Source organism: Seriola dumerili, unplaced genomic scaffold (genome assembly GCF_002260705.1).
Source record: "Seriola dumerili isolate Sdu_G_001 unplaced genomic scaffold, Sdu_1.0 BDQW01000266.1, whole genome shotgun sequence".
NCBI lineage: Eukaryota > Metazoa > Chordata > Actinopteri > Carangiformes > Carangidae > Seriola > Seriola dumerili.
In genome coordinates, this window is record NW_019174521.1 from 200,308 (window position 1) to 218,004 (window position 17,697).

General features: G+C 47.9%; 1 protein-coding gene across 1 annotated transcript in view; it reads right to left on the reverse strand.

The window, feature by feature from the left end:
• LOC111230426 (titin-like) overlaps positions 1-17,697 on the reverse strand; it is a 203,286-nt gene that overhangs the window by 27,956 nt on the left and 157,633 nt on the right. The window contains 2 exon segments of the mRNA XM_022757167.1: positions 79-17,172; positions 17,325-17,627. Of these exon segments, the coding sequence (XP_022612888.1) occupies positions 79-17,172; positions 17,325-17,627 (17,397 nt within the window).

Below are 17,697 nucleotides of genomic sequence, written 5' to 3' on the forward strand. Positions count from 1 at the left end.
TGTTTTATATAAATAATCGAGTATTATCGTTTGCATAATAAAAAGAGGCTATAATGTTTCCAACTTAAAAGTCAATACCTGTGATCTTGGTTCCCTCTTTGGTCTCAGCAGGAACACCAACACCATACTCATTCTCGCCTGTCACTCTGAAGTAGTAAACTTCTCCCTCCTGGAGATCTGTCAATTTGTATGTCAGTCTGTGGCATGTGTCAGTCAACCTAGTCCAGCCTTTCTTGCTGGCCTCACGGATATCAACAAGGTAATTCTTGACTGGTCCTCCTCCCTCATTCTCAGGAGTGTCCCAGGTTACAGTAGCAGAGGTTTTGGTCACATCCTTGACTTCTACATGGGTAGGTGGTCCAGGGGAGTCCAGGACTCTGACACTGAGTGTCAAGGAGGAGGTTCCAGCTACACTGGACAAGGTGACGGTGTATTTGCCAGAGTCGTTGCGAGTTGCCTTCTCTAAGGTGATGGAGGTGAAGGTGTCTGTGGTGTCAATGACAGCACGGACTCTAAGGTCAACATCAGGTTTAGTCCATGTGACACTGGGGATGGGTTTACCTCTGAAGGGCACTGTCATAGTAAATGAGCTTCCATCTTTCACAATAAGAGTCTTCCTCATCTCATTGCTGATGTCAAAGACTGGCTCCTCCTCTCTCTCTTTGGCAACCTGTCTGTCAGACTCAGAACTGGGCTCGCTGACACCAATCTTGTTAATGGACTTGACAACAAACACATATTCAGCCCCAGGAGTCAATCCCACCACTGTAAACTCTGTGTTTTTGGTGTTCTGGACTCCAATAAACCATTCATCATCGAAAGACTTCCTATATTCTACTCTGTAACCAGTCACAGGTGCTCCACCATCAAATAGTGGCTTGTTCCATGACAGGGTGACTGTGGTCTTTGTAGAGTCAATGATTTTGGGCTTAGCAGGAGGTGAAGGCAGGAACTGTGGGTCTTCAGCCTTGGTGAGTGGGCAAGGGTTGCTAGGAGCACTGAGGCCAGCAGCATTCTCTGCAAACACTCTGTACTCATACTCACAACCATCACGAAGGTTTGAGGCTTTGACTCTAAGGTCATAAACAGGCTTCTTGTTAACACGGCACCAGCGAAGACCGGTCTTCTCTCGTTTTTCAATGACATAGCCAGCGATACTGCTTCCACCATCAGAAACGGGTCTCTCCCAACAGATGGTCATTGCCTCACTAGTAACTGAGGTGACCTGGACATTAGTGGGAGCTGCAGGCACAGTAAATGGATCCATGGCCTTCACTGGCTCACTCTCCAGGGCCTCGCCATCCCCATATTTGTTGACTCCCCTGACTCTGAAGATGTATTCATTTCCTTTGAGCAGCTTCGTCACTTTACAGGTGGTTGCTTTCATGTCTCCATAGACAAGAGTCCAGGCAAGGCGACTTGTCTCGCGTTTTTCCACAATGTAGTGCATAATTTCAGCACCGCCATTCTCCTGAGGGGGTCCCCATGTTATGGTGCATTTCTCTGCTGTGAGTCCAGACACCGCCAAAGGTCCCGAGGACGGTCCAGGTCTGTCCAGAACCTTACAGTTGATAGCCACAGACCTGGTTCCTGCCACATTGTGCAGGGTCAGAACATATTGGCCAGAATCCCTCCTGATAGCATCTCTGACAATCAGGGTGGTTGCGAAGTTGGTGGAGGTGATTTCACACCTGGCCTTGGCCACAATCTCCTTTCCATCCTTAGACCATGAGACAACTGGAAGTGGACGTCCTGTAATTTCAGCATCAATTTTGATGATCTCCCCAGCTTTAATGACAACCAGCTGTCTGAGCTTGTCTTCCAGGATAATAGTGGGAGGGTCTACATCATCCTTAACTGTGACAGGACCAGTGCTCTCAGAAGGAGCACTCAACATCTCTGCGGAATTCTTAGCGATGACACGGAAGTCATACTGGACATCTTCAGTGAGGCCTGTAACATCAAAGTAGGTATCCTGAAGGTTGGTGAAGTTGCATTTCAGCCAGCGGCCATTGGGAAGTTCTTTACGCTCAACAATGTAACCAGTAATCTTTACTCCACCATCATACTCTGGCTTCTCCCAGAATAGAGAAACTGAGGTCCTGGTAATGTTGGTGACTCTAAGGTTATGTGGAGATTCACATGGATCTCTGGCTGCCACAGGCTCACTGGGTTTAGAGCATGGACCAATGCCAGCAATATTCTCAGCATAGACTCTGAACTGATACAGCAGACTTTCTTCAATGCCTGTCATCTTAAACTGGTTTTCAGCCAACAGTCCTCTGTTGACCTTAGTCCACAGTAAGCTACTTTGGTCTTTGCATTCAATGTGATAACCAATAACAGGGCTTCCCCCATCACTGGCAGGTCTGCCCCATACTACAAGCATGCCAGTCTTAGTGGCATGGGCAACATGGAGGTTGGTTGGAGGGCCAGGAGGCTCGAATGGATACTGAGCAACAACAGGACCCGAGTCAATAGCATGACTCTTGCCGTAACGATTCTCAGCTGCAATACGGAACTGGTACTCAGTTCCCTGATTGAGGCGAGTCACCTTAATAGATGTCCTGGCTACTGTGGCTGAGACTATCTGCCATGTGGTTGTGGTAGTGTCTCTCTTCTCCACCACGTAGTTGTTAATCTGGCATCCACCGTCATAGGTTGGAGGATCCCAAGACAGGCAGATGAAGTCAGCACTCACCTCATCCACCTTAATGTTGCTAGGTGAGCCAGGTTTGTCCAGGATTATAACAGAGATTTCAGCTGTCTTGGTGCCAACTGAGTTAGTCAAAGTGATCTCATACTTTCCTACATCCTCCTTGGTTGCATCCTTGATGGTAATCTTGGATGAGGTCTTGGAGTTAAGAACATTGACCCTGGTTGTCTGCTTAAGCGCCTGGCCATCCTTCTTCCAGGACACCTCTGGTTGAGGTCTTCCCTTGAAGGGAACATCAATCTTCAAGTCATCTCCTGCCTTTACACTGTATGTGTTGAACAGGAGGTTGATAATGGGCTCTACTGTGATGTCCTTGACCACCACAGGGGCAGCCAGAGGTTTGGCATCACTCTTGCCCTTATCATTCACAGCAAACACCCTGAAGGAGTATTCCTCTCCAGTTACAAGTCCTTCAATAGTAGCTTCCAGTGCTTTGACTTCACTGCACACAGTCCATTTGTCATCTCCCTTGGGCTGCATCTCCACAATATAGTTTGTGATCTTGCTGCCTCCATCATGATCAGGTTTCTCCCAAGAAAGAGTGACAGTATGACGAGTCACATCAACCAGGACAATCTTACCAGGAGGCAGAGGAGCTTCAGACACCTTGACTTGATCTGTGGAAGCAGGCAGACCTACTCCAAGCTCATTCACAGCCAATACACGGAAATAGTATCGTTCTCCCTCCTGCAGGTCAGAAATAATGTAGGAGTTCCTCACACAGTTTGTGCAAACACTGGTGAAAGCCATTCTTTTCTGCTCCCTCTTTTCCACAATATAGTGTGATATCTTAGCCCCACCATCGATTAGAGGAGGCTCCCAAGAGAGAGAGACAGAATTCCTCTTCACATCCTTCACCTCCAGGTTGATAGGAGCACTGGGTGAGTCAAGAACTCTGACATTGATGAAGGCTGATTTAGAGCCACTGAGGTTCTCAAGGGTCAGTATATATTTGCCAGTGTCGAATCTGTCAACATTTTCAATCACTAGCATTGTGTAAGAGCTTGTGACATCAATCTGGGCACGCTCATTCAAAGTGCCATCAGCCTTTGACCACCTGACCTCAGGCTCGGGCTTTCCCCTGATTGTCACAAACAGACGGAGGGTTGCAGTGGCGCGAATATTGACCATCTTCCTTAGGTCAGCGTCTAGTTCAATTTCAGGAGCTTCCAGCTTCTCTGCAGCAATCACAGACCCAGGTAGGTCCACATGCTCTCCTACTCCCTCACAGTTAACAGCACAGATGCGGAAGTTGTACTCTGCATTCTCTTTAAGTTTCTTCACTGTGTAATGAGTAGCCTGAACACCAGTGTATGGTGTGCAAGTAATCCATTCATCATCTGCTGCCTCCTTCATTTCAACAATGTATCCGCTGATCTGTGCTCCGCCATCATAGATAGGCCTGGACCAGGACAGGGAGACACTGGTGCTTGAATGGTCGAGGACTTTGGGATTATTTGGAGGTCCTGGTGGATAAGTGGCATCACAGGCCTTGATGTATTCAGTTGGTGCGCTAGGTTTTCCCACACCAGCAGCATTTTCAGCTGAGACTCTGAATTCATAGGAGTGGCCCTCTGTGAGACCAGTGCATCTGAATCTCAGGTCATTCAGCCTCTTCTTGTTGCACTTAGTCCATCTGATGCCATCTTTATCACGTTTTTCAAGGACATATCCATCAATCTCAGCTCCTCCATTATCACCTGGCCTCTCCCAGGTAAGTACAATGGAATCCCTAGTGATAGCACTGGCCTCTGGGGTGGAGGGAGCACTGGGAGTGGTGAAGGGGTTACGAGCAATAACAGGCTCAGATTCCAAAGGCTCACCAACACCGAATTTATTCACTGCAGTGACTCTGAAGATGTATTCATTGCCAGGCAGCAGTTTTGTGATTTTGTAGCTGATGGCCTGGATCTTGGGCTCAACCACGGTCCATGACAAACGACTAGTCTCTCTCTTCTCAATAATGTAGTGAGAGATGCTGGCTCCACCATCATGTGAAGGATGGTTCCAGTGAAGATAGCATTTCTCAGCTGTTACACCTTTGACTTCTAGTGGGCCATCTGGAGGACCAGGTCTATCCAGAACTTTAACATTGATTGGGATCATCTTAACTCCTCCCACATTGACAAGCTTGAGAACAAAGTGGCCTCCATCAATTCTAATGCAATCCTTCACTGTCAGGATGGTACGTGTGAGTGTGGTCTTAACCTCCATTCTTGGTGTGGTTTGGTCAATCTCCTTTCCATCCTTTAACCAAACAACCTCAGGCATTGGCTTGCCAGTGTAATCAGCATCAATGACGAATGTTTCACCAGCATGAACAACTGTCAGATCCTTGAATTTAGAATCCATGGTGGCTTCTGGAGCCTCAATCTCATCTTTAGCAGTAATTTCTCCTGTGGTCTGAGAGGGACGGCTAGAAATGCCAGCAGCATTTCTGGCAATGACTCTGAACTCGTAAACACAGTCCTCAGTCATGCCACTGTATGTGAACTGGGTATCAATGATGTTGGTGAAGCTGGCCTTCATCCAGCGGGTATCTGGGTGCTTCCTTCTCTCAACCACATAGCCAGTAATTGCACTGCCTCCATCATACTGAGGCCTGGTCCACTGGAGTGTCACATGGTTTCTGGTGATTTCAATAGCCTCAGGAGTGCCTGGTGGGTCACAGGGGTCCCTAGCAACTGTGGCCTCAGAGATCTTGCTAGCCGGGCTGATTCCAGCAATGTTCTCAGCATAAACTCTGAATTCATACTCAATACCTTCTTCCAGCTCTGTAGTCTTGAAACGTGTGTCTGGGATTAAAAGCTTGTTGAGCATAGTCCACAACAGGCTGTTCTTCTCCTTTCTCTCGAGGTGATAGCCTAGGATGGGGCTGCCTCCATTGTTGGTCGGTGGTTTCCACTCAACAACCATGTTATCCTTGGTTGCTGCAGAAATAATTGGTGTTCCTGGAGCAGCAGGCTCACTGAATGGATACTGAGCAACAACAGCGGCAGAAACAATGGCAGAACTCTTTCCATATCTATTCTCAGCAGACACTCTGAACTGATACTCAACTCCAGTCTTCAAGTTGGTGACTTTGATGGTTGTCCTGGCAATAGTAGCAGACACAATCTGCCATGCTGTCGTGGTGGTGTCTCTCTTCTCCACAATGTAGTTGTTGATCTGACAGCCTCCAGTGTACTCTGGTGGCTCCCAGGAGAGAGTGACATAATTAGAGCTCACCTCTTCAATCTTCACAGGGCCTGTGGGTGGGCCAGGTTTATCAAGAATAATAACAGTAAGCTCCTCTGTAGCTGTTCCAACACTGCTGGTGGCTGTGAGAATGTATTTACCAGAGTCTTCCTTATTTGCATCCTTTATGTACAGCTTAGTTGATGATTGAGTGCTAGATACATTTAGTCTGGTTGTCTCTTTTAGAGCATGTCCATCCTTTTTCCATTCAACCTTGGGAACAGGGCGTCCAATCACTGGAATCTCAATCTTCAGATCATCACCATGCTGTAAACTGTAAGTGTTGAATGCCATCTTGAATCCGGGCTCGATAGTTACATCTTTAGCAGTGACTGGTGCAGCCAGAGCCCTGGGGTCACTCTTGCCCTTCTCATTGAAAGCTAACACTCTAAACAAGTACTCATGTCCTGCACTAAGGCCTGTAACAGTGCCCTCACAAGTTTTGGTTGTAGCGGCCACCACCCACTCCTCTGAGCCCACAGGCTGCATCTCAATGTAGTAGCCCATGATCCTGCTGCCTCCATCATGGTCTGGCTTCTCCCAGGAGAGTGAAGCAGTGGTTTTGGTCACTGCAGTCAAAGTAACCTTACCCACAGGCAGAGGAGGCTCGGATGTCTTTACTGCTTTCTCTGTCTCAGCTGGCTGTCCCACTCCAAACTCGTTCTCAGCTAAGACTCTAAAATAGTAGATAGTTCCTTCAGTGAGGCCAGTGATACGGTAGCTTGTCTTTGTGCACTTGTTATCCACATTAGAATAAACCTTCCTGGTGGACTCCCGCTTTTCAACCAGGTAATTCTTGATTCTTGCACCACCATCAATAAGAGGAGGCTCCCAGGTCACAGTAACACTTTCTCTCTTGATGTCTTTGACTGTCAAATTTAGAGGGGACCCTGGAGTGTCCAGAACCTTGACAGAGACAAAGGCTGACTTGGTGCCAGCGCTATTCTCCAGGTTGAGGATGTATTTTCCAGCATCATATCTGTCACAGATGTCAATGGAGAGCTGTGTGTAATCTTCGCCTGTCTCTATCTGGACTTTACTGGGCAGTTCTCCATCCTCCTTGGCCCAGCTGATCTCAGGAGTAGGACGGCCCTTGAATGGAATGCAGATTCTCATTGAGCCACCTGCACGGACAACTATTCCCTTCCTGAGTTCTGAATCCAGGGTCATCTCTGGAGGATTAATTTTATCCAGAGGTTTCACGACTCCCTGGATCTCAATGGGCTCACCAACACCCAGCTTATTGATTGCACAGACGCGGACTTTGTATTCTTGGTGCTCCACCAACTTGGTGATGGTAAACTTGGTAGCACTAACTCCAGAGGGTGGGGTGCATATGGTCCATTCCTCCTCATCAGCCTTGGTAATTTCAACAGCATATCCTTGAATCTCACAACCACCATCATAGATGGGCCTATGCCAGGCCAGACTGATCGAGTCTTTAGTTGTGTCGACCACATGGGCATTGGTGGGACAGCCTGGTTCAAAGGTGGGATCACAGGCTTTGAGATAGGGTGAAGCTGGGCTTGACTGACCCACTCCAGCTGCATTCTCAGCAGATACCTTGAATTCATATTCATGGTCTTCAGTTAGTCCTGTTACTCTAAAACGCAAGTCTGTCACCCTGCGTTTGTTACACTTGGTCCACCTCACTCCAGCTCTGTCTCTCTTCTCAACAATGTAACCAACAATCTCGCTGCCTCCTGTGGTCTCAGGGCGGTTCCAGCAGACAGTCATGGAGTCTCTAGTAATGTTAGTAATCTCAAGCTCCTGAGGGGCACCAGGAGGAACAAATGGATTTCTCATGATAACTGGTGCTGACTCGAGAGGCTCACCCACACCATACTTGTTAACAGCCATGACTCTAAAGATGTACTCATTGCCTTTCAACAGTTTGGTAACCTTGAACATGGTAGCTCCACAGTCACTGGAGACCACAGTCCATGCCAGGCGGCTGGTTTCTCGCTTCTGAATGATGTAGTGAGAAATGCTAGCTCCTCCATCATGCCTGGGTGGCAGCCATGATAGTGAGCATTTCTCCTCAGTGACATTGCTGACAGTAAGAGGTCCTTCTGAGGGTCCTGGTCTGTCCAGAACCTTCACACTGAATGGGACAGTCTTTGTTCCAGCCACATTAGTCAGAACCAGAGTGTACTGTCCACCATCCACTCTGATGGCATCCTTCACAACTAACAATGCCTTAAAATCTGTATTTTTGATTTCAGCCCTTGCTGAGTTTTCAACTTCAACAGCTCCCTTGAACCACTGAGCTGTGGGGATGGGCTTTCCTTCCACACTGGCCTCCAGACTGAAAGTCTCTCCAGCATTGATAACAATGGTCTGGTTGTACATAGGATCTGTCTCACACTTTGGTGGTTCAACTTCATCCTTGGCTGTGATGGATCCTGTGCACTCAGATGGCTTGCTGACAGCACCAGCTGCATTCCTGGCTATTACTCTGAAGTCATATTTACTGTCTTCTGTCAGGCCAGTAACTGTGAATTCATGCTCAATGATGTTTGTAAAGCTAGCCTTCATCCACTTTCCTTCAGGAAGGTCACGTTTCTCCACTAAATAGCCAGTAACTAAGCTTCCACCATCATACTCTGGAGAGGTCCACCTCAGCTTCACCGAGTGCCTGGTCACAATCAGAGCCTCAGGGCGGCCAGGGGGATCACATGGGTCACGGGCTACATAAACCTCAGAAACTTTGCTGCATTTTCCAATGCCAACAATATTCTCAGCATAGACTCTATACTCATACTCAATGCCTTCCTCAAGAGGAGTAGATTTAAACCTGCAGTCTTGAATGAGCATTTTGTTGATCTTTGTCCAGAGGATACTGTTCTTCTCTTTCCTCTCCAGATGGTAGCCCAAGATGGCACTGCCTCCATCAGATGGGGGTTTGTGCCACTCAACCACCATATAGTCTTTGGTGTATGAAGCCACAAATGGTGTTCCTGGTGGCCCAGGCTCCTGGAATGGATACTGTGCCAAAACAGCCTCTGAATCAATTGCGTAACTCTTTCCATATCTATTCTCAGCATAGATTCTGAACTGGTATTCAGCACCTGTCTTCAGATTAGCCACTTTCAGTGTGGTTCTGGCCACAGTAGCAGATACGACCACCCAGTTGGTTGTGGTTGTATCTCTCTTCTCTACCACATAGTTGGAGATTTGGCAGCCACCTGTGTATGTAGGAGGTTCCCAGCTAAGAGTGATACTTTCAGCACTTATGTCATCCAACTTGACAGGGCCTGTTGGGGGGCCTGGTTTGTCCAGGGTGATCACCTCAATAGTGGCATCCTTGGATCCCAGGGCATTAGAGATATTGATGCTATACATGCCTCCGTCCTCTCTTGTGGCATCCTTTATGGTGAGGGTGGTTTGATGTTTTGTGTCAGTGACATTAACTCTGGTGGTCTGCTTAAGAGCAGCACCGTCCTTGGTCCAGGTGATGGTTGGCTTTGGATGACCAGCAATTGGGACCTCTATCTTGAGGTCATGGCCCACCTGGACACTGTAGGTGCTCACTTTGGGTCTAACAGCAGGCTCAATCACAAGATCCTTTGCTACAACTGAATGAACCAGTTGTCTGGGGTCACTCTTGCCCTTGTCATTTACAGCTACAACTCTGAACTGATACTCCTCTCCCTTGAGTAGGTTTGTCACTACAGTCTCCAGTGCCTTCACACTAGCACACACAGACCAGGCCTCACTGTCCTTAGGTGACAATTCGATTTCATAATGACTGATCCTACTGCCGCCATCATGTTCCGGCTTCTCCCAGGTGAGGGTTACAGTGCTATGAGTAACATCAACAACACTGACTTTACCAGGTGGCTGAGGCTTCTCAGAGATCTTAATGGGTTCCAACGTTTTGGCGGGGAGACCCACACCATATTCATTCTCAGCCAGGACTCTGAAGAAGAAGATTCCACCCTCCGGAAGAGGCTCAACTTTCCATGACATCCTATTGCAGGTGGTGATGGGAGAGTAAACTTTCCTGGTGCTCTCACGCTTCTCAACAATATAATGCTTAATCTTTGAGCCACCATCCAGAAGTGGAGGCTCCCATGTGAGAGTGACAGAAGTTTTGGTAATCTCTTTCACCATGAAGTTAGTTGGTGGACTAGGTGAGTCCAGGACCCTGACACTGATGAAAACTGACTTCACTCCACTGGCATTTTCTGCTGTCAGGGTGTACTTGCCACTGTCAAATCTGTCAACATTCTCAATGACAAGTGAAGCATAACTGCCTGTATTATCAATCTGGGCAGTCTCCTTAATCTCACCGTCTGCCTTACCCCATTTCACCTCAGGGGCTGGACGACCTCTCACAGGAACGAACAGCCTGAGAGTGCTTGCTGACCTAATGTTGATCATCTTTCTCATATCAGCATCCAGGTCAAGATCAGGAGCCTCAAGCTTCTCCTCCAGGAGAATCTTTCCTGGAACATCAGCATGTTCACCAACACCAATTTTGTTGATGGCACATACTCTGAACTGGTACTCATGCTTCTCGAGAAGCTTTTTCACTGTAAACATAGTATCTGTGATTCCAGTGGGAGGAGTGCACATAAACCACTCATCAGATGCCCCATTGCAGGCCTCCACAATGTACGCTTTAATCTCACAGCCACCATCATAGATGGGTTTGCCCCATGTCAAGGAAACAGTGGACCTAGATGAGTCGACTACTTTGGGGTTGTTTGGTGGGCCTGGTTTGAAGATAGGATCCAATGCTTTGTAGTACACTGTTGGTGCACTAGGTGTGCCAACACCTGCAGCATTCTCAGCAGCAACTCTGAATTCATAGCTATGATTTTCTAGGAGTCCAGTCACTCTGAAGCGCAGCTCACTCACTGTGCGCTTGTTGCACCTGGTCCATCTTACACCGTCCTTGTCACGTTTCTCAACAATATATCCCTGGATGGGACTACCACCATCATTAGTTGGTCTCTCCCAGGTCACCACCATGGAGTCCTTGGTGATTGTACTGACTTCTACCTCTGTTGGTGGTTTGGCAGTGACAAATGGATTTCTGGCAATCATCGGCTCAGATTCCAGAGGCTCACCAACTCCGTATTTGTTGACTGGAATCACTCTGAAGATGTACTCATTACCAGGAAGAAGTTTGGTAATCTTCAAGTTCAGTGTCTGAACTTTTGGCTCAACTACAGTCCAAACCAGTCTGCTGGTTTCCCTCCTCTCAACTATGTAATGGGAAACATCACTACCTCCGTCTTGCATGGGAGATTTCCAGGAAATTGAGCATTTCTCACTGGTGACCCCATAGATGGAGATAGGGCCCTCGGGAGGACCTGGTCTGTCCAGGACCTTGACATTAATGTTAACAGATTTCTCTCCTCCAACATTCTTCACCAGCAAAGTGTACTGACCTCCATCAACACGAATGGCTTCTTTAACAACTATACAAGCTATAAAGTCTGTGTTCTTGACTTCTAAGCGAGCTGCTTCAGTGATCTCTTGACCTTCCTTCAGCCAGTGTATTGTGGGCACAGGCTTACCAGCGACAACAGCCTCAAGCCTGAATGTTTCCCCTGCATTTACCACCACAGCCTGGGAGTATTTAGCTTCCAAGTCAATCTTGGGTGGATCCACCTCATCCTTGGCAGTGATAGCTCCAGTTGAATCAGAGGGCTGACTGAAGACACCTGCTGAATTCCTGGCAATGACACGGAACTCATAAACCTGATCTTCAGTAAGTCCTGTCACAACAAATTCAGTCTCAATGATGTTGGTGAAACTGGCCTTCATCCAGCGGCCTGTTGCTTCCTTCTTCTCAACCACATAACCTGTGATCTTGATGCCGCCATCATACTCAGGTTTGGTCCATCTGAGTGTCACTTGGTTTCTTGTTACAATAACAGCCTCTGGTTTTCCCGGTCTGTCGCAAGGATCTCTGGCCACTTGCATTTCACTCAGTTTGCTGGCTTTGCTGAGGCCGACAATGTTCTCAGCATAGACTCTGTACTCATATTCAATACCCTCCTCAAGACCAACAGCCTTGAATCTGGTCTCTGGGATGAGTTGTTTGTTCTGTTTCACCCACAGTATACTGTTTCTCTCTTTGAGCTCTACATGATAGCCCAGAATTTTGCTTCCACCATCATTACTGGGTTTCTCCCATACAACCACCATGCTTTCCCTGGTGGCTGACTGGACCGTAACAGAACGTGGCTGACTGGGCACTTCAAATGGATACTGAGCAACAATGCTTTCAGAGAGCAGAGCTGAGGACTTGCCGTATCTATTCTCTGCAGCAATCCTAAATTGGTACTCAGATCCAGTCTTCAGACGGGCTGCCTTAATGGTGGTTCTGGCAACTGTAGCTGACACAATCTGCCAGTTTGTAGTAGATGTGTCTCTCTTCTCAACGATGTAATTGTTGATGGCGCAACCACCATCATACTCTGGTGGATTCCAGGACAGCACCACACTGTCAGCAGTGACTTCATCCAACTTAATTGGGCCTGTTGGAGGACCAGGCTTATCTAGAACAACAACACTGATGTCTGTGGATGCCTCGCCAACTTTGTTAGTTAGTTTGATAGTGTATGTGCCCACGTCATCTCTGCAAGCCTCCTTGATGACCAGGAGAAGGTTTTTGTCTGTGGCCTCAGCATTAACTCTTGTTGTCTCCTTGAGAACAACACCGTCTTTGAGCCAAGTTGCTGTGGCCTTGGGACATGCAGCATATGGTACATCTATCTTCAGATCATCTCCTGCCAGCACACTGAATGTGCTAAAAAGCAGTTTGAAGGTCGGTGAGATAACAAGGTCTTTTGCCACCACAGGCACATTGAGAGAACGTGGGTCACTAGCTCCCTTTTCATTGGTGGCTGAAATACGGAACATGTACTCCTCTCCATGTGTAAGGCCAGTTACAACAGCTTCATTGGTCTTTACCACCATGACCTGGGTCCACTTCTCACTGCCTTTACCTTGCATCTCAACAATATAGCCTGTGATTCTGCTGCCACCATCATGGTCAGGTTTTTCCCAACTTAGCGTGACACTGGTGCTTGTAACTTCACGGAGGGACACTTTACCAGGAGGTAGAGGCCTCTCTGACACTTTAATTGGTTCAACAGTCTCCACCGGGAGGCCAACACCATATTCATTCTCAGCCAGGATTCTAAAGAAGTACATCTTTCCTTCCTCCAGCTCTCCAATTTTCCAACTTGACTTATGGCAGCTTGCACAGACAGTTGAGTAGGCCTTTCTGGTTGACTCACGCTTCTCTACAATGTAGTTGCGAACTCTGGAGCCACCATCAATGAGAGGTGCATCCCAAACGAGGGATACTGAATCTCTTGTGACCTCCTTGATGATCAGATTCTGAGGTGCTCCAGGAGTATCTAGTACCCTGACATTAACAAAAGCTGTCTTGCTTCCTGAGGCATTCTCTACAGTCACCATGTATTTACCTCCATCAAACCTGTCAACATTTTCTACGTGAAGAGTGGTAAATGATGAGGTGATTTCAATGTTTGCTTTGTCTAGGGATTCTCCATGCTCTCTCGACCATTTTACTTCAGGTGCTGGTCTGCCCTTGATGGGGACGAAGAGTCTAAGTGTGCTGCAGGCTCTGATGCACACCACCTTACGCAGCTCTGCTCCAAGCTCAACTTCTGGAGGAAGCAGTCTGTCTTCAGCCTTGGGGGTACCAGGAACAGCAGCAGGCTCTCCTACTCCTTCACAATTAGTGGCACAGATGTTAATTTTATACTCTTGGTTTTCCTTCAAGTTAGTGATGGTGAAGGAAGTGGCTGTCCAGCCCTTCTTGGGAGTGTGAATTGTCCACTCATCCTCCTCAGGCAGGCAGGTTTCCACAATGTAACCAGTGATTTCAGAACCACCATCGTACACAGGCTTGTTCCAAGCAAGGGTGATAGAAGACTTGGTTGTGTCCAGCACCCTGGGGTTCCCTGGAGGTCCAGGCTGGAAGATTGTGTCTACTGCTTTGTAGAATGGACTGGAAGGACTAGGTTGGCTCAGACCAGCATTGTTCTCAGCAAAAACTCTGAATTCATACTCATGTCCTGGTGTGAGGCCAGAGACCTTGAATCGCAGGTCAGTAACAGTCCTCTTGTTGCACTTCACCCAGCGCAGGCCAGTCTTATCCCTTCTCTCAATTATGTAGGTGTTTATTCTGCTGCCTCCATCATGTTCAGGGCGCTCCCAGCAGACAACCATGGAGTCCTTGGTAATGGTGGTGACTTCAGGCTGCTGTGGTGCATCACTGGCGACATAGGGGTTGGCACAGATGACAGGTTCAGATTCCAGGGGTTCACCAACGCCATACTTGTTAACAGCCATGACTCTGAAGATGTACTCATTGCCTTTCAGAAGTTTGGTGACCTTGAATCTATTTGCTTGAAGGTCTGTGGCCACATTTGTCCAGGCCAACCTACTGGTCTCACGCCTCTGAATAATAAAGTACTCGATTTTGGCACCACCATCGTGTGTTGGATGCAGCCAATTCAGGACACACTTCTCAGCCGTGACATCAGTTACTGTCAGGGAGTCGGGTGGTCCAGGTCTGTCGAGCACCTTGACATTGAATGTGAACTTGGCAAATCCACCTGGATTGCTAGCAGTCAGAGTAAAAGCACCACCATCTCTCCTGAGGGAATCTTTGTTTATTAGAGTTGTATGGAAGTCAGATGTCTTTATCTCTAGCTTGCCTGTATCCTCAAGCTCCTTTCCTTCTTTGGTCCATACCAGAGATGGGATTGGCCTGCCAGTCACATTGGCCTCCAGCTTGAATACCTCCCCTGCCATGACAACAACATTGCTGCTATACGATGCGTCAACATCAAGTCTGGGCTCTTCAATATCATCTCTGCATGTGATTGCCTCAGATGGCTGGGATGGAGCACTGATAGAACCAGCTGAGTTTCTAGCAAAGACACGGAATTCATAAGTTGCATCTTCAATCAGACCACTGACTGTATAGATGGTTTCGAGGATGTTGTTGAAGTTGGCTTTGAGCCAGCGTCCATTTGGCATCTCTCTCCTCTCCACTGTGTATCCTGTGATGGAAAATCCACCATCTCCCTCTGGTTTGGTCCATGACACAGTGACCTCATGTCTGGTGATATTCAGTGCCACAGGCCTGCCTGGTGGGTCAACTGGGTCCAAAGCATACATAGGCTCAGAGGGTTTGCTTGGCTTGCTGAGACCGGCCATGTTTTCAGCAGTAACACGGTGTTCATATGCGATTCCATCAACAAGGCCTGTTGATTTGAAGATATTTCCAACAACAAGAGCTTTGCTGATTCTCTGCCACAGAATGCTGTTTCTCTCTTTTCTGTCCACATGATAGCCAAGGATAGCACTGCCTCCATCAGAGGATGGCTCATTCCAACTCAGAGTCATTGCATCTTTGTTGAAAGATGTAACCACAGGAGTGCCTGGCTGACCTGGCACATCAAATGGATAGGCAGCCACAACTGGCTCGGAGACAATGCATGGTCCAATGCCATATCGATTCTGGGCTTTGACACGGAACTGATATCCGGTTCCAGTGTTGAGTCGAGCGGCCTTGAATGTTGTACGGATCACTGTAGCTGCCAACTCCACCCATGAAGTACCGATAGTCTCTCGCATCTCAACAATATAGTTATTGATGGGAACGCCTCCATCATTCTCTGGTGCCTCCCAGGACATAAGAACATAATCACATGAGACCTCTTCCAGCTTAATGGGACCAGTGGGAGGACCTGGAATGTCATGGACTAGGACTGTGATTGTCTCAGTCACCGTACCCAACATGTTCTTTCCAGTCATGGAATACTGGCCTCCATCAGTCCTCTTGATCTCACCAATGTTGAGGATAGTTGATGTTGGTGTGGTTTCAGTGTTGATTCTTTGTGTCTCCTTGAGAGCCATGTCTCCCTTCTTCCAGGAAACCACAGGCCTGGGTTTGCCAAGCACTGGAATCTCCACCTTGACGCGGTCTCCTGCCTTGGCGATGACCGTCTTCTGGTAGACTCCACGCAGATCAAAGGAGGGAGCAGAAGTCTGCTCTCTGATGACTGCAGGCCTGCTCTCACGGGGGTCGCTCCTACCTGATGCATTGACAGCCATTATGCGGAAGGTATATTCTGCCCCCTCAGTCAGATCTGTGACAGTGTAGTCCAGAGCCTTGATGGTGGCCACATGGACCCACTGGTCAGTGTCCTTCTTCTGGGTTTCAATGACATATCCAGTGATCAAGCTGCCACCATCGTGCAGGGGCTTGACCCATGCAAGGCTGGCACTGTCAGCAGTCACATCTGTGACATACAAGTTCTCTGGTGCAGAGGGGGCTTGGGACACCCTGATTGGCTCAGGGGTTTCAGCGGGCTCACCCACGCCTAGGTCATTCTCAGCAGAGACACGGAAGTAGTAGTAAGCTCCCTCGTCAAGGTCTGTAAATTTGAAGGAACACTTCTGCCATGTGGTGGTAAGCACTGTGTAGGCCTTCTTGGTAGCCTCTCTCTTTTCAATAATGTAGTTATGAATCTTGGAACCACCATCGATTATGGGGATTTCCCACTGGAGGGTGATGCTGTTCTTGGTGATCTCTCTAGGTTTGAGGTTGACTGGTGGTCCTGGTGTGTCCAGAACTCTCACATTAACAAAGCCTGTCTTCTTTCCAGCAACATTCTCCAGACAGAGGTTGTACTTTCCAGCATCGTATCTGGTGCAGTCAGGAATAACCAGTAGAGTGTAGGACTCTGTGGTGTCAATGTGTGCACGGGTTTTCAGGTTGGTATCATCTTTGCTCCATGTTACCTCAGGAACAGGACGGCCCCTGATGGGAACAAACATACGAATTGAAGCACGGGACCTGACCACCAGGGTTCTCCTGAGTTCAGCATCCAGCTCAAAGTCTGGCAGCGCCTCCTGGTCCACCAGTTCAGTCACTTTCTCAACCTCTGCAGGCTCACCGACTCCCTCAGAGTTTACAGCGCTGACTCTGAAGTGGTATTTGCCACGTTTTTGAAGTTTACCAATAACATATTCAGTAGCTTTCAATGGGTACTGTGTCTCTGTCTCCCAGTCATCATGGCCCTCCTTTTTGTACTCAACAATATATCCCTCTACTGGCAGACCACCATCATAATGGGGTCGGCCCCAGGCAAAGGTGGCTGTGGTTTTTGTGGTGTCTGTAATTCTGGGATTGGATGGAGGACCAGGTGGATCTAAGAAAACAAGTGGAACAAAGAAAAAGAGTTTAAAGAAGTTATTTTTTTACACAGGTGCTTCTATTGTTTTTACTTTTCTATATACAGTATGAAACTTTTCTGTTTTAAAACGGAGTCCAGAGTTAAGTGAGAAGTCCACTATTACTTACACACAATGTCCTTAGTCATCACAGGGCGTGATGGCTCGCTAGGCTCCCCAAATCCAGCCTTGTTCTCAGCAGTGACTCTAAACTCATACTCTACTCCCTCACTCAGGCCTTGCACCTTGAAGCGCAGGTCAGGGACTGTCCTCTTACAGGCTCTCACCCATCTCATTCCTCTCCTCTCTTTCCTCTCTACACAATATCCTCTGATGTCACTTCCACCGTCCTGTGCTGGTCTCTTCCATGAAATGGTGACAGCATTTCTACTGACGTTATCAATCTCTGGGATTGAGGGCGGGCCTGGTGGGCCTGGGCAAACAAAACATGCAAGAACATTTTGGTCAGTTATACATTTTCCTTATCCAATGGTTATGTGGAA